Consider the following 24,051-nt stretch of genomic DNA (forward strand, 5'->3'; position numbering starts at 1 on the left):
AATAATATCATAAAATACATAGAGTTTGATGGAAAAGATTAATAATTGTTATTCAAATTTGAGCAATTGTAAGGAAAAATATATTCTGAAGGAATAGGATAGTTTTAGAACAGATATGTTGAAAAAAAAAACAAAAAACTTTAAGTTTACCTGATACAGACAGCCTAAACTTACAGCAGGGGTAATTTTAAGCAACATAATATGTAATTAAATGTTACTATCCTATTCCTTCTTAAGATTAGCAAAGTTATCAAATGCCACTGATAATACAAACAAAAATGGTTGCATTGGAATCTCTGATTGTCAATTAAAATTATCCCAAAACACAAGCAATCAAAACAAAAAACGGCGAGTTTTTCTGTTTGTATGCAAAAATGAAAACATTGCTGTAAATGAAGTAACCATAGGAATGCTTTGTATTGGTTGCTTTTAAAAAAGTAATGTGTCAATTTCATGAATTGCATTTTTCTTTTGTTCGTTTTGTCGATTTTTTTAACATTGAAAATCTTGAAAAATTGTTAAGTCGTACGAAAATTAGAACACCAGAAAATTATCTCCCTTGCCTTGAAGAGCATTTCAACCAATGAAATAATTGAAAATTTTCACTTCATGCACTTTCTACCAATGAAAAAAGAGAGGAAGTGCTAAGTCCGAAGACTGTAAAACACTTCATCTCTGTATACCGTCTTCCAAGGAAGACGGTAATAATAGAATCTTACTTGATTAGTGAATATAGTAAAATTGATTAAAAACCTACTTTCGTTTTCGTAAAGCTACCATGAAATAGCAAAAATGAGGGTAAAGTGGTGGACACGCTTTGGCGGATATAAGCCAGTCTACAACTACGATAATACGATATGAAGAAAATACATTGTTTATCGATGCTTGATTTTGATCTTACAGAAGAAATAAGTTTTGATAATTGTTGAAAATATTGAATATGCCTGTTCGTTTTTTCAATCCATGATTTTAGTCTTCTAATCAGCCGTATGGAAAATTTCAGAACAAAGAGCCCAGAACGAGGCAACATTATAAATATTCTTGGGCCTTTCTGGCAAGCCGAAAAACAACCCGAGAAGTTGTGATTAGTTAAAAACATGAAGAGCATAGATTTGTGTAGGTGTTTAGTGTTAGTTATACTTATGATAGTTTTGACTAGGCCCATATTCATCATTAAAATGCCAGAGTGATCTGTGGATCAAACCTCTCAGAAGAGTTCAAACTGAAGGCGGGAGTAAAACAGGGATGTCTGCTGTCCCCTCTTCACATTCTACATTGACTGAATCATGCGAGAAACCACCCAAACCAAGCGGACGGGAATCAGTTGGACTTTAACAGAAATGCTGGCAGACCTAGATTTTGCAGTTGATATGGCACTGGAATCCCACCGACATTGTGACATACAAGAAAAACAACCAACCAGCTTGTAATAACAGCAGGAAAAATTGTCCTGAAAATCAATAACACCAAAACTAAGATCATGAAGATCAACACGAAATCAAATGAACCCATCACCTTAAATGTTACTTTGTATACCTAGGAAGTAAGATCACCACAGATGGGGACTGGAAGTCAGATGTATTGGCTCGGATTTCTAAAGCCACAGGAGCGTATGCTGCATTGGAAACATCTGGAGGTCAACAAAGATCAGCACAAACATCAAAATTAGGCTTTTTTAGAGTAATGTGATTGTGGTCCTCCTGTATGGTGCTGAATCTTGGAAAGTAACAAACATCATCTCAAACAAGCTAGATGCCTACCAGACCCGTTGTATTCGCAGAATACTACGCATCTTCTGGCCAAATACCATACCGAATGAAGAGCTATACCGAAGGACTACCATCACTCCTCTATCACAAGAAATAAGAGAAAATGGCTGTGGATAGGGCACATATGTAGAAGGCACCCGAGCTTCATCTCAAGGGTTGCATTGAGATAGACACCACCCAGTAAGAGAAAGACAGTAAGACCAAAAGAGATCTGGAGGAGATCGGTAGGGAGAGAAATGAAAGATAACAACTCGACATGGGGTCAGATCCAAAGATGGACACAAGACAGACCAACATGGAAGTCTCTGGTGACGGCCTTATAGATGTGCTGATCAGCACGAAGAGGGTAAAGTAAGTAATGTTTTGTGATAACACAGATCTTGAAAGTAAGAAATAAGTCGAAAACGGTCTAATATGTCAAATATCGAATGGTCAGGGACTGTTCTGGGAAGTTTGCGCCTTATAACTTTAAAGTTAAAACATTTTCCTGAAATTGGGTTGTAGACTATCTAGCAATGTCCAAGAAATCGGGCCACTGTTTACAATATAGCAGTTTTTCTGTTTGTCATTCATATATTGCATTATGTTTTCGATTATTGCGTTTGACGAGAAGAAACCACGTGCATTCATAATTTTGCCCTTAAATTGTCGCACTGGACAAAAACTACCATTGTAAACACATTCGCAATACTGAGTTTCAAATTTTGAAATTATGAGCGACCGTTCATTTTGTCTTTGGTCAACTATTCGGCATGACGGATTACGATTGCATTCGTAAAGTCATTATCTACTGTAGAATCATTTAAATTCGTAGGGGCCAATTTTCGTGGATTGCTGTATTTTTACGGGTTCGTGGGGACGTAATTTCGTGGATTTATATATTTGTAAGAAAGATAACTCTGGAATGTTTGCTTTGTCTTTATTCGTTGAGGATGTAAATTCGTGGGTGAGGGGTACCCACGAATTCCACGAAAATTGAATCACCACGAATTCTAATGATTCCACAGTAATTTTCAATACCGAAAGAGATCGTTTTTGTTATAAAAAGAACATTTAATTTGAAGCTCCAAGTGACTTCCTAATATTTATAAGTTTTATCTCCTGTATATGATATCAAAATATAACATAACCAATGCACGCAATTTTGAAAAAGAAAATTTTTAAATTCACTTGAATTAAAAATATTGTTCATTCAATTCATGTGCGCAATAATTCAAACATGCATTAAAAAGTCCTTCCTCTTTGCAATATTATTTAATTGTGATTTCCAGCGCTTGAAAGAGAAAGGGTAATTAATAATGTTTTCATACTAGCAGTTTCTACTGACATTTATGTCTTCGTCACAATTTTGGCTTTACAGATTTAGCTTTAGTATTTCAACACAAGCTGTCAGTGATGTCTTCAGATCTGGAATTGATCATATGGACTTGTTAGGTGCAATATATAGGAATGACGTTATTAACAGCAGTCCAAAGCAGTCACAGCAGTCCAAAGCAGTCACAGCAGTTTAAAGCAGTCACAGCAGTTCAAAGCAGTCACAGCAGCTCAAAGCAGTCACAGCAGTTCAAAGCAGTCACAGCAGTTCAAAGCAGAGTTTCCAAATAAGATGTCAATAATAGACTGTATAGAGCTTACGACACAAAAAACATCCTTCTCGAAACTTCAGTTCCGGATGTAATCTGACTATCATTCTACTACAACTTTCAACAGAATAGCTGCCTGTGATACTATGGGCACTTTAATTTCACACAGGATCAATGTCTAATAAAGGTATCGACATTAAGAGTGGTTTACTGAAACATTTGTTACAACTAGTGGAATCTGGGTACATGAAAGAAGGGAATTCAGTAATGTCATACAAAGGATATACAGTATCAGAGAGGCTTGATAAAACTGACATCAAGCCCAGTCTTCCTCCGTTAGTGTACAATGGATGCTATCCACCCACGGCAGATGTTACACTGACGCAGGAAATAGCATGGCATCACATTCATATAGAACGAACAATTTGGAGGATAAAAGATGCATTGCAATTTGATTTTCAATCTTAAAGGTCAAAACTAGTACCCTCCACAAAAGGTTTTCGCGTTAGATAAACAGAGAATAATACAAAATTCCTCGAGCTGATACTAGAATCTCGGGTTGATAAGGTGTGCGATACACATTTGGACATGTATTGTTGTTTATATCAGTATGTATATTTCCTATTTCTAGTTCTTTTCCTGACATTCTTTCTCTGATGTTTACGAAATGTCGTCTGCTTCCAATCGGAAACAAGCGAATAGAGGAAATTTATGTCTCCGTTTAAGAACAGAATAAGTGGGTAGAATAACCCCCAAAATGCAGATGGAGAGAGAGAGAGAGAGAGAGAGAGAGAGAGAGAGAGAGAGAGAGAGAGAGAGAGATGGTAACATTCCCCCTATACAAATTCACAAACAGTAGACACAACCGTTCAATAAAGCCTGATCTAAAATGTTTATAAATGCGTTAGGGTGAATTAAGTCACAAATTGAAAACACTGATGCCCTTATTGCCAAATTCAAGGCCAGAAGGTAAAACGTTTGGTATGAAAAGAAAGTTCTTGTCACAAGGAATAACCCTATCACAATCCGTGCAAAAGTAATGGCCAAAGTTAAAATTAATATGGACAAACAGACCAAAACCTATGCCCCCGAATCTCAGATTAAGGGGACATAAAAATATAGACACACGCTCTTAATTGTAAGAAAAGGGGCCTAGTTATTACCTTATATAAATTGTGATCTTGAAATTTCACCGTTTGATCTCAAAATCAATAGAAGTTTTTCTAATGTTAAAGAGATTCCTCACATTGAATGTCATTGCATAAGCTTGAAGAAAGGTAATCTTCTGGAAACCATTTTCTGTAACATAGGAATTTCTGGCCTTGAACTTTGACCTTTTTGATTTTAATTTTAATAGGGATCTTGTTCATGTCATAAACAGTAATTGTATCAAATTCCAAAGCACACGACTAGAGAAAATTATAGTTACTAGTCTTACTACATGTATCTGAAAACTATTTTATGTGACAGACGATTTTCTGACTGAACTTTGATCTTTTTAAAAATCAATCGGGACCTTTTTCAAGTCATGGGGAATCATTGTATAAAATTCAATGCAGAAGCTTAAGGACTTCATTATGGAAACGAAAATGTGACAGACAAAATGACGGACGAACGGAGAGAAATACATGTACACACATCAATATTAACCGCTTTTTGCTAAACGTTGGAGACAAAAATTCTGAGGTACTCCAAATGAAAATTACGAAGGTATTTAAAAGACGTATACTTTAGGGGTGAGATAAGATAAGGTGATACAGGGAATATTATAAATGGTAAAAGAAAAGACAATGATACAGGGAGTGTAACAAAGGGTAAAATAAAGAGTGATGATACAGGGAATGTAATAAAGGGTGATGATACAGGGAGTGTGATGATACAGGGAGTGTAATAAAGGATGATGATACAGGGAGTGCAAAAAAGAGTAAAATAAAGGATGATGATACAGGGAGTGTAATAAAGAGTGATGATACTGGGAGTGTAATAAAATGTGATGATACAGGGAGTGTAATAAAGGGTGATGATACCGGGAGTGTAATAAAGAGTGATGATACAGGGAATGTAATAAAGGGTAAAATAAAGGGTGATGATACAGGAATTATAATAAAGGGTGATGATACAGGGAGTGTAATGATACAGGGAGTGTAATAAAGGATGATGATACAGGGAGTGTGATAAAGGATGATGATACAGGGAGTGTGATAAAGGGTGATGATACAGGGAGTGTGATGATACAGGGAGTGTAATAAAGAGTGATGATACAGGGAGTGTAATAAAGGATGATGATACAGGGAGTGTGATAAAGGGTGATGATACAGGGAGTGTGATGATACAGGGAGTGTAATAAAGGATGATGATACAAGGAATGTAATAAAGGGTGATGATACAGGGAGTTTGATGATACAGGGAGTGTAATAAAGGATGATGATACAAGGAATGTAATAAAGGGTGATGATACAGGGAGTGTAATAAAGGATGATGATACAGTCAGTGTAATATAGGGTGATGATACAGGGAGTGTGATAAAGAGTAAAATAAAGAGTGATGATACAGGGAGTGTAATAAAGGGTGATGATACAGGGAGTGTAATAAAGAGTAAAATAAAGAGTGATGATACAGGGAGTGTAATAAAGGATGATGATACAGGGAGTGTGATAAAGAGTAAAATAAAGAGTGATGATACAGGGAGTGTAATAAGGGGTGATGATACAGGGAGTGTAATAAAGGATGATGATACAGGGAGTGTGATAAAGAGTAAAATAAAGAGTGATGATACAGGGAGTGTAATAAAGAGTGATGATACAGGGAGTGTAATAAAGAGTGATGATACAGGGAGTGTAATAAAGGGTGATGATACAGGGAGTGTGATAAAGGGTGATGATACAGGGAATGTAATAAAGAGTAAAATAAAGGGTGATGATACAGGGAGTGTGATATAAGGTAAAACAAAGGGTGATGATACAGGGAGTGTTATAAAGTGCGCATGTCTGTGTTTATATCAGAGACACAAACATCCAGTATTATATAACAAATTCAACCATAAAAACATTTATTCAGTCAAACTCAATGTTACTCATAGCACTGTAGTCAGTAGTAAACGTGATGTGCTTCATTAGTGACCATTCACTGTAGTCAGTAGTAAACGTGATGTGCTTCATTAGTGACCATTCACTGTAGTCAGTAGTAAACGTGATGTGCTTCACTAGTGACCATTCACTGTAGTCAGTAGTAAACGTGATGTGCTTCATTAGTGACCATTCTGGACATAGAACTCCTTCATTTACAATTTCATAGGAATTGAAATGATAGGGGTGCTTATAATAAACTTCTCTCTCTCTCTTTCTCTCTCTCTCTCACACACAAATACCCACCCATCCACACAGAAATAATGAAAAATGACTTAACTTTTATTTTATTAGATATCAACATTCCGATTAAATAAAACTAACAAAAATAAAAGTTGATGAAAAGAAAAGAAGTTATGATTTTGGCTTTGGTTTCGGTTTCGGCTTTGGCTTTTTGGGTTTGGCGGCCCGCTTTGTTACATTTTCATAAAGTCTTTCTCCTTTGTCTGCGGAGGTAGATGGTTTTGTATTTCCTTTGTCTGCAGAGGTAGATGCTTTTGTCTCAGAACCTTTCACACCCTCCTGTGAGAAGGCTGTAGAAAAATATGCATCCAATATTTCTGTTGCATATAAAGAATACAAAAATATAAATTTGTATGCTTTAAAAAACGTATTACCGTGATTTTCATATGTTCTGTACTGGCATGATTCGTATACGTTGACATCACCGCTGGTTTCTATCACTGCATATGCTTCAAATCTAAATGAATAATACGTTTGATTTTTGTTTTTAAATCATCACATTGGAACTAGCAGGTCTTTGAGCAAGACTTTTCTAAAGAGTTACCTTTCTTTGCTTTCTTTGTCAGGTTTTCTTTCTAGAAAATAAAACATCGAACAGGAATATTTCGTCATCCGACCAAAAGGTTATATTTGAAGGCTTACAAGAGTCTAGTTTGGATAGTGCTACCTTTCAGGTACTTGTAAGTGACAAGGACCAGCGCCACTATAGACAAGAGCAACAGTGGTCCCAATACACCTCCGACAGCAATGGACACGGATGACGTCGATGAAGCCTCTATAAATATAGTTTAAAATAAGGAAAAGCCTTGGAATAATTAGGCTACTACACGGAATTTTAAAGGCATAGGATCTATCTTTTATCTAAAAAATGACATCACAATATTTTGCAAGAAGAACTCCAAAAAACAAATTTGTAGTATTAATCATGAGTTATCTATATCTGCAGCGCTTTGAAATTGAAGTCATTTTGACGTTTTAGCCCTTCATAAAAGTTTTGTCTGGAGGACAATATATTAAACTGCTACCCCGCTGATTGGTGGCTACACACAAACATAAGAGATGCGAAGTCAACATGGTACCAGTTTAGGCAAATGAGAACAGGGAATTGTTTTGTAATTACTATCGTATCCAATGTGTTTGTAAACTTTTTGTGATTTTTTAGTTATGATCTTAAATTTTGCCACCTTTTTGGAACATGCAAAATTTCACCAATATCTTAGACCCTATGCCTTTAATGTTCATCAAGCTTATATATCCATCTACTATTAGTAATCAATTTTAATAAAATGTGGAGGACACACGATTTTGAAGTACAAGTATGCAGTATTTATGTATTATCAATAACCCTTTTGAGCATCCGTGGTGCAGTTGACAATCGACGATGTAGAAAAACCAAATTCATTGGATGTAACCACTCTGAAGAAAAACTTATTGTTGTCTTGTAGATCCAAGACTGTGACCCGTAAAATTCTATGTTTCGTTCTTTCTGGTATGAATTCTGATCCATTGAAGAAGAGGACAGCATTAGGACGGATGGAGTATTGAACAAATGATCCTTGTTCCAAATAACCAAAGTATGAGGACTGCCAAGTCACGTGAGCTTTTCTGAATCCACAAGAAACTAACACCTGCGAGGTCTTCAAAGGTTTTCCTGTTAATTGAATTATTGTCATTACACAGGCTGGAATTATTGTCATTACACAGGCTGGAATCTTTTTTTTTTTAAATCAACAGTATTACATATTTACATTGATTAGAACGAAGTATGATATTTGAGTTCGAATCTACCTCTGGGGATTATGTTGACTTTTATCTTTCTTTTTCCATAATTGTTCGAAACTTCTAGAGTGTATTTCCCATAATCCTCAGGCTGAATATTTGACTTGCGCAGTGTTATGACAAAGATATTCGTTGTAGTTACGGATATTATAAGTGAGATGAGAGTATTTGGAGCACCATTCGGAAGAGTCAATGTGTAGTTGGGACTTGGATAAGACAAAACATTGATCAGACCGTTCAGGTGTCTGTCGTCTGCTACTGGGATATCAACCGAATTTCCCGGTGGATTTAATCTTGGCGAACCTACAAAACAATTTTTATCACAAGATTGTCACACTAGTGATAATTGGTAAGTATAATCCAGAGGATTCATTTGGAAAATTTAAATGGAAATTGAATTTTATTTTCAAATCGATGTTATACACAGTCAAGCATAATATCACTTTGTTATTGAAATTAGATATTGACGGCAAACTAACAACTCAAACGGGATGATTTCAGCTTCTCCATCGTCATTTTCCCAGATTTATGTAGCAATATTCCATTATCACCTGTATATGGTGTTTATATCTCTCAACTGATTCGATACGCAAGAGCTTGTTCTGCGTATGGTCAGTTTTTAAATCGAGGTAGACTACTGACAAACAAGTTGATGATGCAGAGGTTGAAACAGTCTCGTTTAAAGTCAGCATTTCGCAAATTCTATGATCGTTATAACGATCTAGTTTGCCAATACAACCTATCAATGGGTCAAATGCTGTTTGACGTGTTTCATACGGATTGTTAGGCCGTTCTTGGCACACTGATTTTGACTACGGATAACTCCGTTTACCTAATCAAGATATAGGCCTCACGGCGGGTTTGATCGGTTGACAGGGGATGCTTACTCCTCCTAGGCACATGATCCCACCCCTGGTATATCCAGGAGTCCGTGTTTGCCCAACTCTCTATTTTGTATTGCTTATAGGAGTTATGAGATTGATCTTCACCTTTCATATGTTTGTACTTATGTCTTACTGTAACAAGAATCAGTTTCCTTTATATGCAGATATGAATTTGATGTCCTGTGAAAGGTTCCGGGTAATATCTAGTATACCAGCCTCTACTTCGCGTGACGAGGGTAAGGGTTAAGGTTAGACGATGTATGTTCCCGCCCTATTTATGGGAACCGGCATACTGGAAATGTTTCGAAGGTCCAGTCGTAAAAAATCAGTTATTTCAAATAACGTTTTTAGGAAAGAATTTGGCTTTGGAGTCTTTCTTATTACACTACAGCGTTGTGAGAAAGTAGTTGAGTCAAAACCTTTCCTATGTAAAGTAGAGACCGGTCGCGGTAGTTCATTGGCAGAGCGTTCTTATCTGGGAGGTCGTGAGTTCGAGTTCCGCTCGTGCCATAACGGCCAAACCAGAGAGCTGTATATAAGTAGTGAAAGCTCCTTCGCGAAACGCTCAGTATTTCGAAGTGAGAATCACGGGTCTTTCGGATATGACCTTAAAAATGGAGGTCAAATATCACGACAGGCATTGGTACGTTACAGAAACCCACTGCTACGACCCTGAGTGCTATGCATAGGTACCTAACCTACAGTTGGTGAAGTTGCAGTATTTGTGAAAAATTCTCGATGGGATGTAAAACAAACAATCGACCACGTACAGTTAACGTACAGCAGCATGGATGTGGTATGATTGGAGATTCCGTTGCTGGCGACCACTGAGAACGTCCCGGTGTCTGTACACTGGGCACTGGGTATAGTGTAGATAGTAGTGCCGTTGACCATTCGCTGGGTGGACAGTAAATTATTGCCTCTATACCAGGACACGTTAGAAGGTGGATTGCTGGTCAGCGTTGTGGACAAGTGTGCCCCTTGTCCTTCAGAGACCGTCCGATAATCCTGATGGATGAGAACTGGTCCATCTGTAATAACAATCTGTTGTGAAAATTTAAATAACATACATGTAGCTGTTGCATATGATTTTTTTTCCGGGGGAGGGGGGGGGGCAACGCACTTTGAAAAAATTACGCACTTTAAAAACAATTTTCAAAGTGTGTTAAATTTGGAACCAAGTCAACGCACTTTGAATTTGTTTTTTATAGTGTTTTGGGAGTGTACATCAGCATTTTATTTATGGATACACTTGACGTACATTGTACTTTGTGTATATATATATATATATATATATATATATATATATATATATATATATATATATATATATATATATACAAAGCACTAAAATGACCAACGACATGAACAACGAGATTGTCAAATTTTCGGGACGACCCGTCCCTTCTTCAGGACAAACGAAAAAAATTACATAATGTGGTCAATATCAACAGAGCATAATAACAAAAACTACATATAAATACATCTAGCACTACAACTACACTAATCTACAAACGTATTTATAACGCAGACTACATGTTTTTGGTCATTTTGGATCAGCTCTTTGGACGAATAAGGCATGTCCTAATTCGCTCCACTTTTAACGTTGATTGGCAAGCCTAAAGACCAAAAACATGTAGTCTGCGTTGTAAATACGTTTGTAGATTAGTGTAGTTGTAGTGCTAGATGTATTTATATGTAGTTTTTGTTATTATGCTCTGTTGATATTGACCACATTATGTAATTTTTTTTCGTTTGTCCTGAAGAAGGGACGGGTCGTCCCGAAAATTTGACAATCTCGTTGTTCGTGTCGTTGGTCATTTTAGTGCTTTGTATAATTTTTTGTATTTGACCTTGTATCCATGTTGTGGATCCGACACTCTGAGGTATCGGGTGTTGTTGGAACTTTAGTGCTTTTATATATATATATATATAAAGAGAGAGAGAGAGAGGAGACAGACAGATGTATAATTCTGGAACTTTGATTTTAATAGTTCGGGAGTAGAGAAGATTTTAAAAGGAATTTTGCATTTTCCCTATATGACCAATATGGCCACGCCCTAGTACAGGAACCCCTGCCCTGGAGGTATGATGTTGTTAGACGCTTCCTTGCTCATTATTACCATATACTCAGTTAGTCTGCTTCGTGCTCGGGAGTAAAAAAGACGATTTAAAGATTGCACTAATTTTCACAACTTTTACCCAAAATTTATGGTCCCTATAAGGTAAGGGTCATGAAAATAATTTACGCAACCTTATCCTACAGAGGCTACATACATTGTACAAAATTTGGTCAAGATTAGCTCTTAGTAGTACTTAAGAGGGGAGCGATAGCAATAGGTCTTCAGAGTGACTCAGGTAACCTAATAAAAATTGGACGTCGTTGAAATGGTGACCATCTTAAAGGACCCCGCGCTTTTAGCAAAATACATGCAAAATAGTTCTAAAATATTGTTTTGGAGAGAACCATTCTGTACTCTGCAAAGATTTTATGGGTGAAATTTGAGCCTGGTAAAGCCAATGGGAAAGAAATATGCTCCTGACAAGGATTTTATACAGAAAAGTTAGTTTGCTTTGGACCTTTGATCTAGAAAATTGGTTCATGGCCACTGCACATCCCACCCATAGGCACTCGGTGTAGTTTGAGCCCGACTGCGCCAAGGGTAGAGAAAATATGCTCCAGACAAAGATCGTACACAGAATTGTTTATCTACAGTGACCTTTGATCTAGGAAATTGGATCAAGGTCACTGTACATCCTCTACACATAAGCAATCTATGGGTTAAGCTTTGGTTAGACTTGGTCAAGGGAAAGGAAGACGAATGAAATCGGACGAACGGTCGGACAGTCTAATCATTATAGGGCTCTCGCAGAACAGACCCTTATAATTACCAAATCCACAAAAGTTTTAACATCATCTCCGGAAGTGACGTCATCGTCAAATATTAAGGTTCAAATAATCATCTATCATTTTAATCATTTTTGAAAGCTTCAAGAAAATCGACCGAGCCGTGCAAAACTTGTTTTTTTTCTTCTTTTTTTTACAAAGTGTGTTTAAATGGCCGATATCAACGTATTTGGTTCATGTAGTTTCCATTGCCATAAATCGGCATCAAGCTTAGTAAAAATGGTTGCATTCGTGAATTTGGTAATCATCATTCACAGTTTTTAACGGAAAATGTTCTTGGAAGATTGCCTCATTCAGATCACGAGGATTGACACAAATACAATTTTAACCATTGTATTCAATGGGTGTGACTATAGTGTTTACCTATGGTTTTGTTGATCCTATCTCACAATTACACTGTTTACATTGTAACGTGCATCATTGGAAATTTACATTGGATATAGGCTTCTCACATTCTTAGAAATTTTTCATATAGTTCTTGAGCTCTTTGTGTTCGTCAGATGAGAGTTTCTCTGAAGAAAATATTGTTCTGCCTTTCTCTCCTACCCATAAATTAAGATAAGAAACATTTCCCAGTTTTAGTTTTAAGGGACCAAGAAAACAGTGTCTTCGTGTTTGAATAATTTCCACGACTCCATATCGTTTGATTCCCAGTCCATCTTAATTGTATGTATGTCGTATCTTAAAATTTAGACACCATGCTATGTTTTCTTAATAAACAGTCAAGCTAGGTACATTTTTCATACCTTTACTCGAATCCCTCCCACACATATATTTTTAAGACATTTACCCAAAACACTTTAGTGATCAAGATGACATACATTACAGAATGACTGTTATTGAGGAAGATGGGAATATCAAATGGAATGTGGTCATTCTTGTATACCCTCCATTGTTGTTTTAAACATTTAATAGGGACATTCCCCATATACTCCACAACGATGCAGTTTATACTTGCATTTATTTTCTGAACTATTGTCTACGTTTGCCATGGGTAGAAATGACATTGGTGTGATGGTATACAGCTGATTCGCGTCAGACTGCGTTGATCAGGATATTCACATATCGTAACAAATGAATTATATTATGCATGTATAAACTGTTAAGTCACAAAATTGTTACGTATAGTAGTTAAGAATAGTATTGTATTTTCTCTCAGTGACACTATTCTACAGTAAATTATCTAGATAAAGTTTAGAGAGTAAGAAAGAGAAAAGAAAAAAGTAAACAAACACAGAACATCCAGTACGATGGGTTGCCGGGTTTGGCCTTTTCCTCCAGACCTATACGAGTTCTCTGCAACACAGTAGTACGTTCCGGAGTAACTTCTACGGATATTATACAAAGATAGTGTTGAACTGTACTGTCTGAAGCCAGAATTTCCTGCTTTGATCCAGTAAGTACTGGTTGAGGATGGATTTCCTTGTGTGACAATACACTGGACTCTGACGGAACTGCCCTCAACTGGTTTAAGATCAGCAATAGGTGATACAAGTGGAGGGTCTAAAAATACATGCAATCAAATTCAATTTTTGTATCAAAAATTAACATAAAAATGAAATGTTGATACGAAGTACCTTACCTGTTACTACGTGAGTTTTGAAAATCCTCAAACTTACATTGAACATCTACTACGAGGGTTTGGGAATTACTGCCCTTTGATCCCGAGGAGTAAGTATTTTCTGCGGTACATTTGTAAGTCCCCGAATCATTTCTGTTGATACTAAACAGACGTAAATGTGTACTGTTCTGTTGAAAGGTTTCCTCTCCTGATCGTGTCCAGTACATTTCCGTGTTGGGTGGATTGCCCGGAACTACCGTGCATGCGGCAGAGAAATCGGTTAATTCTACTGGATATTGAGGACTGAATGACGACACACTGGGGGGATCTATAACAGAGGAATCGGCGGGTTCTCTTAACATATTAAGTGCTGAATGCTAACACAATCTTTGACAGACAGTAATTTATCTACACTTTCCAGAAAAGGGAATCAATTTTCGAATTATACTTGCATTCTAAATCAATCGTTATTGACTGTGAATCCCTCCCTATGTTGCCGTTGAAGACCTATCATTGGGTCAAATGCTGTCTGTATTGTTTCATACCGATTGTTATGCCGTTCGTGGCACACTGATTTTGACTACGGATAACTCCGTTTACCTTATCAAGGTATAGGGCTCAAGGCGGGTGTGACCGGTCGACATGGGTTGATTACTCCTCCTAGGCACCTGATCCCACCTCTGGTGTGTCCAGGGGTCCGTGTTTGCCCAACTGGTTTTTTTTTTTGTTTTTTTTTTATTGCTTATGAGATTGATCACTGTTTGTTATCTTCGCCTTTCACCAAAGAAGCCAGAAATAATCATCTATTACAACATGACAAACGGGGTGTTGATTCCATGGATCAAATGGCCCATTCGTATACAACGAAAAGGAGAACCAATATATGGCCTGTTGTTCTATTATTGAACATGCTCGACATCGGCGGGATAGCAACATACCTAGCATGGACTATGGTCTGCAAGGGCCTAGGTCTCGAGGACCCGGTATTGCAATTAGTGCGTTTTTTAAGAAGTATAATGAAAAGCAAGAGATTAGACAATGTTACGATGGATGATAATAAATTAAGTTATGTATGATAAACTGGAAAATGAGTTCAGTGTGTAACAAATAGGATAATGAAATTTATTTCGATTTCAGTCGACGATAATAAGCAAAATTCTATTTTGTGAAAATTGTCAAAATACCAATATGACGTTCATGTTAGATATTTTCTTGATAAAAAGACATATATTGCACAAATTTATCATAAGAAGTCGGTAACGGTTCAGGCTAGACACACATAAAATAAAAACAGTCTGTCAATATATTTTGTGGTATGATCAAAATTTCTACTATCAGGCTTCGAAGGCCCCTTCCTGCAATCAGTGTGGGTTTTTTTATCCTGCTACCGAAGGGTTAAATACGTTTTTCATGTAAATAGAATGGTGATTAAAGTGCAGCGAAGTATAATATACGAATATGAGTGAACTTGATTTCTATCGGTCCATTTTCAGACCTAGATAAATAGTTCTGTTCATACTGAGTCACATCATCATAGTTTATTCCCCCCCCCCTCTCTCTCTCTGTCTCTGAGTTTGTTATCAATATGAAACATCGCACTGCTGTCAGACACAGTCCTGAGACAGGTAAGACGTGACAGAAGTTTGATTAATTCAAAGAATCACTAACTATTTCCTTCTTATATGAAGAGCACGTATCACGTCCCTCTGGAAGAGTGCATGCATCTTTTTCTGATCAAGTTAACAAATGACCCAATATCAGCACTTTAGATTTTTAATGTTTAAATGTAATTTAAACATTTCCTTACAACAGCAATAATGAGCAAGGGAAATGCCTTTGAAAATGTGTGGGTTTTTCTTTTTCGGAATTCTGATTATTTTGTTTTTTTGCAAAAAATCGGTATAAGGAAGATATATGAAACAAAAACAGTTTCAGTAATGGTTTTAGCAAGGCTTTTAATAAGGACAGGTACCCGGCCAGATGTCGCCGTGTTGAATGACATAAATCGCTGGCTGGAATTTCATCTAACGTGAAGCATTCTGACGTAATACAGTCACACAGTAATGAAATATCAAGATATGTTTTAATCAAACGAATTGTTGTTTATTTGAATAATAAATTCCTTGTGCTATTCTGGGTTTTATGAAGGTTTTCTAGTTTTACTGTAAAAGATGTTTCAGGCAATGCCATTTTTTAGTGTGTTCAGTTTTACGCCTCATCCTGTTGTAGATATACAGTGTATCACCTTTAGATGAACCGCCATAAAGTTTGATATATGCATAGTGCAGGCTGTCCAGAGGTCCTGAAATTCCTATTTTTTAGTTTTGCTAAAATTCCTTTAAAAATGTTACAGTCAAGGGAATTCCTAAAAACAAAGGCCATGATTTTTCATGTCATTTATTTTTCATAAAAATGCATTCATACTAAATGTGTCTTAATGTAGTTTGTAGATCTTATTCAGATAATGCAGTGAAAGGCAGTTAACCAGTGGATCCATTTGTCAAGCTTGTTTATTGATTTTGACTCTGTGATAAAGATGTGATTATTAAGGTAGATAGATAGCAATACTTTTAAGCATTAATTCCCAATGAAGTTCATGCTCCTTCATGGAGAGTGTAGCATGCAGTATGCTTCTTTATTTATTTGAGCCAAGTGACTCATCAGAGTAACAAGTACAACAAAAATGGCAGACAATCTAGAGAGAGAAAGAGTGAACTTACAAAGGAAACAGGAAAAATGAAAAATTAACGTGACAGTATTGAAGCACTGAAATATTTTACTAATTTCAAAAGATTGTCGACATTGTTGATAGTTAATAATTGAATTAATTTAAAAACATTCGGTCTAGAATGATGATAATTTTTTTCAAAACGTTTTCTTCAAATCGTTATACAGTGTACATTTTAATAAAATGAAATTCGTCTTCAATATTATGAAGGTTACAACATTTACAAATCTATGCGATTCAGTTACGTGATGATGTCTGCCTACTTCAGAATTCAAAAGATGGTTAGAAAACAACTTCCTGTAGGTTTTGTTAAATCTGTTTGCAGGCAGAAATGATCAATGAGGTGTAGATGTAAACAGGTAAATAGCCTTTCGAAGAGCTAAAAATATCATATGACATGTAGCTAACAATATCATAATATGACATGTTTTGTTTACATGCTCTAGAAGTCTTTGTTTTATAACAGAAAAAAAACCCATTTATAACAGAAAGTACCCTATACACATATTTAGATATATAGAGAAGTATTTCCTTTTTACTCTTAAGAAGCTTTAGTAAAACCATTATTTATGTACAATTACAATTGTGAATGCATTCAACATTTTCAGTAGGCACTGTTTTGTGTGTTATATTAATTAATAGTTTACTTAATAATCTTGCTGTTTAGTCAAAGTGCATAAATGTCTGCGAGCTACATTCACTTCAGTCAATGCGTAACACGTAAGTAAGTAGAAAACTAAATTTTCAATGCAAGATTTTATTGTACAATTTAAAAAAAAGTTTGTTAAAAATAATGGTGAGGAAATGTAGTAATTATTAGGGGGAGAAGAGGAGGCCACATAAATTAAGCACTGATTGTTATTAAGGCGTATAGATAGTGGGCAATTGACAATCTCATTTTTAGAATATGGTTCTGACAATAATTGCATCATTCTGTATATTTCAGGTTATAGCCAATGATAGCTGAGACAATGGAACCCTGGTAGACGCTCTTCCTGCACTTGAAGTTTTTTTTTTGGTAGTTTTATTGTTATTAATTTGCATAGGTAAGTCCAATTAGATGTTCAAAACTGTCCTATTTTAGTTATGAAATTCTTAATTTTAACTATAAATTAGCCCATAGAATTTCTTACTTTTATCCCTAAGATTAGCCCTTATTTTTTTGTCAAAAAATGTTGGACAGGCTGATAGTGCATACGGCTCTACATAGCAGTAAGCCGTGCTAACATCTACCTTGATACGTTTTTAAGGTCATATCCAAAAGAACTACATGTATGACTTTAAATTCTTATGCCGGGCAATTAACGAGGGAATGTTTAGGCGTCATAGGGTTGACGTATCGCCAGGATCGACAATCAAACCCTAGTCTTCCCGTTGCCTGGCAAGGGTTTTTAGCATTAGCCTATCGGAACAGGCAAGATGTACATAAAAAGGTGAAGATAACGAACAGTGATCAATCTCATATCAGGACGAACAAGGACCTTTAGAAAGACCACAAGAGTGATCAGGTGCCTAGGAGGAGTAAGTATCCCCTGTTGACTGTTTACATCCATCGTAATTCCTCTATCTTGATTAGGTAAACATGTATCCTGCTCACACACACACAATCTCAAACTTACACTGAACGTTTATGGACATCGTTTGACTGTTTGATCCGCCACCTCCTATGGAGTATACATTTTCTACTGTACAAACATAATCTCCCGAGTCACCTCTCTGTATATTTGTCATATTCAATGTTTGGTCATTTTGTCTTAATCCTAAATTTGATATAGTCCAGTACACAATGGTGCTGTTTGGATTTCCCGCGCTGTAATTACACGTGACAGTAATGTCGTCCCCTTCCATGATATCGACAGAATTAAAAGAAGAGACCGTAGGCGGATCTAAAATTAACAGTGTTTAAACATGAATATGACACAATGCAGTCATTAGGGGAAAACATATCATAGGTTGATAACGTCCATTTCACTCCTGGGGACATTTGATGTTTGATTCATTGATAATTATATGATCATGTGCATTTTAATTTTACATAATCTCACTTAGATCATTAACAGAATATCAAATATGATTTGTTTTCCCCTGAAAAGTAAACGCCACATTTTAGAATTATTGGACTATGTTGAATGTGTTTGGGTACTTTTTTTTTTTTTTAAAGGGTAGCATGGTAAAACACCGGTTGAAAAGTTATTTGCACACAATATGACTGAAAAAACAAATTTGTATACAGATGGAGGCTACAGAATGGTGATGAAAGACGATTTATACCCACTTCGCATGGAAGAAATCTTTGTTTTACCCTGATCTTTGGACGCCGTACTTACACTGAATGTCGATAGCCATTGTCTCAATATCCGTCCCTGTATTGAAGCTGCTGTAGACGGTTTTTGTAGTGCATATATATGTCCCAGCACTGCTTCTCTGGATGTTTTCGAGACTAAGTGTCTGTGAATTTTGTCTGAATGTAGATGCTTGTCTTGTCCAGTACACTGTCGTGGTATTCGGGTTTCCAGCGCTGTAATAACACGTGATCGTGACGTTACTTCCTTCAGCGACTGTACGGTCACTCAGAGGTAATACCGCTGCAGGATCTAGAATGAAAAGTGCGAAGTGTTGTGATTATGTTATACACTTCCTGACATGAATTTTTGTTTGTTTAGTTGGTTTTCATATGTACGGCACTACAAGATTATTTCACTTTTATTGAGACGTCACCTGTCTACACTGTGTGTCTGGCGCTATGGGTTGTAGTATTGAGGGGTCTCTAACATGACAACGCCTGTCGCGACACGGAACCACTTGTTTTTCAGATCGCATACCCCCCACCCCCCAAGCACCGAAAACTCATTTCTAAATGCTGAGGTTTGACCATGAAGTAGCAATCACTACCTATGTTTACGTTTTAAGCTTGGCGCGGCCAAGGCACGAGCGGACTCGCGAACTCACGACCTCCCAGTGGCGCTCGGAACAGTGAGTCCCCGCGGCCGATATGCTTGCACGGTCGTATTAAAGGAGGAAGAGCAGCGTCAACCAAATGAATTCACGTAAAAAGGAAACATGCGCCATGATAATAGAATTTCAAAACTCACAACACTATGGACAATTTCCGAAGCTAAGAATGATAACTTTAAATTTCCGGATCACTATAGAAACATTTTATGTTTTGTTACTAGCTACGAATAATAACTTTAAATTTCCGGATCACTATAGAAACATTTTATGTTTTGTTACTAGCTACGAATAATAACTTTAAATTTCCGGATCACTATAGAAACATTTTATGTTTTCTTACTTGACATGAGCTGCTCTGGCATTTTGCTCACAATAAAATATTCAAGTTCGGAAATAAAAAAAAAAACCAAACAACTTATTAGGACAATCTATAAACATTTGTTTCATAAGGGCAGGGAAGGAACATGAATATTAGGATAATTACACAAATACAAAGAACGTTATATTAGGACAACAAAAATGAACAACTCGGAAACATTGATATTAGGACAACTACGGTACATTAGAATTAGAACAAGTAAGGAAAATCAACAAAAGGACAATTATAGGGAACATTGATATTAGGACAAACAAATACCATTCATATTTGGAAAACCACAGGAAACATTGACATTAGAACTACGGAACACTGACATTAGAACTGCAGAACATTGACATTAGAACTACGGAACATTGATATTAGAATTACGGAACATTGACATTAGAACTGCAGAACATTGACATTAAAACTACGGAACACTGACATTAGAACTGCAGAACATTGGCATTAGACCTACGGAACATTGACATTAGAACTACAGAACATTGACATTAGAACTACAGAACATGGACATTAGAACTACGGAACATTGATATTAGAATTACGGAACACTGACATTAGAACTGCAGAACATTGACATTAGAACTACGGTACATTGACATTAGAACTGCAGAACATTGATATTAGAATTACGGAACATTGACATTAGAACTGCGGAACATTGACATTAAAACTACGGAACACTGACATTAGAACTGCAGAACATTGACATTAGAACTACGGTACATTGGCATTAGAACTGCAGAACATTGACATTAGAACTGCGGAACTTTGACATTAGAATTGCGTAACATTACCATTAGAATTGCGTAACATTGACATTAGAACTGCAGAACATTGACATTAGAACTACGGTACATTGACATTAGAACTACGGAACATTGACATTAGAACTACGGAACATTGACATTAGAATTACGGAACACTGACATTAGAATTACGAAACACTGACATTAGAATTACGAAACACTGACATTAGAACTGCAGAACATTGACATTAGAACTACGGAACATTGACATTAGAACTACGGAACATTGACATTAGAACTGCGGAACACTAACATTAGAATTACGAAACACTGACATTAGAATTACGAAACACTGACATTAGAACTGCAGAACATTGACATTAGAACAACGGAACATTGACATTAGAACTACGGAACATTGACATTAGAACTGCGGAACACTAACATTAGAATTACGAAACACTGACATTAGAACTACGGAACATTAACATTAGATATAGACCTCACGGCGGATGTGACCGGTCAACAGGGGATGCTTACTCCTCCTAGGCACCTGATCCCACCTCTGGTATATCCGTGAGTCTGTGTTTGCCCACGAGTGAGTACAATGATTGAGTTTTTCATTAACTGGGCTTGACGCCTTTCTAGATTTGGTCAGACTGCAGGACACAAAGGATAGTAAATATTCTGTTATAATATATTGACGTGTTTCGTTTGAAGTTCATGTACATACATGTATTCTTGAACATAAATAGGCGTTAGGAACTGTGTGCTTGCCTGTTTCATATAATGAAGATATATATAACAAGAGGCTTAATACAAAGGAAGGAAGGCAAATTAAAAGGTTAAAGTTTAACCTACATTGAACCGTTAGAGTAGAGTTATATTCCGGATCAGTGTTGGTTCCTACCACTAGAGTGAACTTCCCGGCGTCAGACCTCCGGGTGTTGGTGAAACAAACAGACAACACATTGCTGCTCTCGCTACACGAAAACGTTCTGTTCCAAGCGTTCAGCGTCAATACATTAGCACCATCTACTTTAATGCACAGTGATTCCGTGTCTTTTTGAATGTGTATATTACTCGTTGTGTTTGGCATCACAAAGGGAATGCACGTATTGGATCCAATTTCTGATATAACATTACTTTGGCAACCTGTTAATAACAATAGATATGAAATTAATTATGCCCCCCCCCCCCCTCTTTCAGGGGGGAGACATATTGTTTTTGTACTTAACATTTTGTTTCAGTTAAATTAATTGTAAACAAATATAGACAATGTCTAGGTATGTGACAGCCTACCTTGAAATAAGGTAAGAGAAACTTACTTATAAAGAAGGAAAGGTCCATCACCAATATTGTCAAGAACAGAAGCCTGGCCATCTCGATGTTTCTTTCTCAAACCGGTTACTTCCTGGCCAGACACGGCTGTAAATTCCGTATTTGTAGTCGTGTATGATATCAGTACGAGGTCTCGACTGTAAATTCCGTATTTGTAGTGACGCACAATAGCCAACAAGATGTCTCGAATGTTAATTTAATTTTTTCGATTGATGATGTATATTAACTGAACAATGTGGTGTGTTATGTGAATTTAATTTTATTAACATATACATGAACATGTATCTCAAATCAACAAAATACAAATCTTAAATTGAGGTGCATCATAGGTGACGGGATAAGCGATAATTTGAAATGGGAAATTATCTGCAATAGACTGTGTCATCTCAATGTCGCAAAATTTAAATGAAAGGTGAATACCAATGAAAAGTTGTTATTTCAAAATAAACACCATTCCCTTTGTGTTACAACGCCGATTAAAACCACAATGAGAAACAAAAAATTAAGGAAGTTAGCTCTTTAGCTTTTGAGCAGAACTGCAAGGATGCTATAACATTGTATGCAATAATCCCACTGGTGCAAACATTTCATACATGATAGGCGAAGATAACGAACAATGATCATGTATTACTTAACCCCATTTAGTTGAAAACATTTGTGTCAATTCAAGTTTTGAAAGGGTTTAGCAGGGACTGCATTTTCTGGCGGAAGGATTGTTTGATTAAGACTGCATGATTTTACAGTTTCCGTTTTATACAATACATGTATATCGTCAATTTTTATACCCCTATACTTATATTTCAGTTTTATAATTTATGATACAAGTAGAGACTTGGAACTAATTCAAATGTTGTAATTTATAAATTTGGTTGATATATTTTCCCACACAGAACACTGATTCTTTAAAAAAGTCTAGATTAATTTACCCGAAATTTTGTATAAAATTCATTCAAGGTCAATAATTCAAAAATTTGATCTATAACCCCTCATTTTAAAAGTTCCAGTTTAAATTTTAACAGAAGGTTTTGTAAATGTGCAATATTAGAAATTGACATTACTCCTAGTATTATGCCTCAGTATATGAAAATCCTATACAACGCGTAATCTGATTGGTCTATAGATAGACAGTCATGTACAAGGGAGGATAAATAGAGAATGTTGCAAGTTAGAATCCATATCGTATGTCATATCAACGAATGACTGATATTTACTATAAACCCTCTGAGGCATCCTTCAGACGCTCCAAAATTTCAAGGGCATGGCAGTAAGACTAGACTGGATAACTCTTTACACAATGAGATTGGTCACAGTTTTATAAAAACATGCTCACACCACGGTGTTAATTATGCAAATATAGGTCACACACTGAAAGTTTTATCAGTTCTATCATAACTCACAGTTAGAAAGTCTTGGAAAACTAATAACCGTATTTGGCTCATCAGTCGCGATATCTGCCACAGACTGTAGGAGATATAGCTTACATTCGCCAACGGGTCAACAACCACCGGTCCTCTGTCAAAACCAAGATGATATGAAGCAGTAGCTACGATTTTCCATGACAGTAATCACAAACGGGAGGACACCAGTGGTTATTGATCACGATCCAAGTTGGTCGGATTCCGAGAGAAAACAAACGAAAAATCCTGGATGCACAGACTGAAGACGTTCGACCCTCAAGCTATCAACACACCCACGACTTCACCGGGATGAATAAAGACTGAACCTTTACTAGATTCTGATCTCCATCTACTCGTTTGATCATGTCCTCAACACTACGTACAGCCGTATTTTCCATTTGATTTCTAGCTTTAAAACCCTATTTACTTGTTTTACATGTGTACTAGATTAGATACCGGTTTATAGGACTGCGTGCTAGTTTTACTTTCCAACATTTTGTATATCTGATAATTATTTGACTTTTCCGTTTCATAAGTTGCTATCCCTTAATTTTCCATTTTCATTTTTACTCTGTACCGATTTTCAAATTTATTCACAGCACACAATAAAGAATCTCATCGGGATCTAGTAAATTTCTGCACTGATTACC

General features: G+C 36.4%; 1 protein-coding gene across 1 annotated transcript in view; it reads right to left on the reverse strand.

The window, feature by feature from the left end:
- LOC125680115 (uncharacterized) overlaps nucleotides 1–22,110 on the reverse strand; it is a 39,270-nt gene extending 17,160 nt beyond the window's left edge. Inside the window, exons 1-13 of the mRNA XM_056153514.1 lie at nucleotides 21,992–22,110; nucleotides 21,525–21,818; nucleotides 18,908–19,174; nucleotides 18,200–18,466; nucleotides 13,911–14,180; nucleotides 13,525–13,794; nucleotides 10,154–10,414; nucleotides 8,509–8,802; nucleotides 8,066–8,371; nucleotides 7,388–7,495; nucleotides 7,265–7,295; nucleotides 7,095–7,177; nucleotides 6,836–7,010 (exon numbers count right to left, since the gene is read on the reverse strand). Of these exons, the coding sequence (XP_056009489.1) occupies nucleotides 6,836–7,010; nucleotides 7,095–7,177; nucleotides 7,265–7,295; nucleotides 7,388–7,495; nucleotides 8,066–8,371; nucleotides 8,509–8,802; nucleotides 10,154–10,414; nucleotides 13,525–13,794; nucleotides 13,911–14,180; nucleotides 18,200–18,466; nucleotides 18,908–19,174; nucleotides 21,525–21,818; nucleotides 21,992–22,046 (2,681 nt within the window). The 5' untranslated portion in view covers nucleotides 22,047–22,110. The remainder of the gene's footprint in view (nucleotides 1–6,835; nucleotides 7,011–7,094; nucleotides 7,178–7,264; nucleotides 7,296–7,387; nucleotides 7,496–8,065; nucleotides 8,372–8,508; nucleotides 8,803–10,153; nucleotides 10,415–13,524; nucleotides 13,795–13,910; nucleotides 14,181–18,199; nucleotides 18,467–18,907; nucleotides 19,175–21,524; nucleotides 21,819–21,991) is intronic.
- Between the last annotated feature and the right edge of the window lie 1,941 nt (nucleotides 22,111–24,051).

The sequence above is a fragment of the Ostrea edulis genome, chromosome 2, assembly GCF_947568905.1.
Source record: "Ostrea edulis chromosome 2, xbOstEdul1.1, whole genome shotgun sequence".
NCBI classification, from domain to species: Eukaryota; Metazoa; Mollusca; class Bivalvia; order Ostreida; family Ostreidae; genus Ostrea; species Ostrea edulis.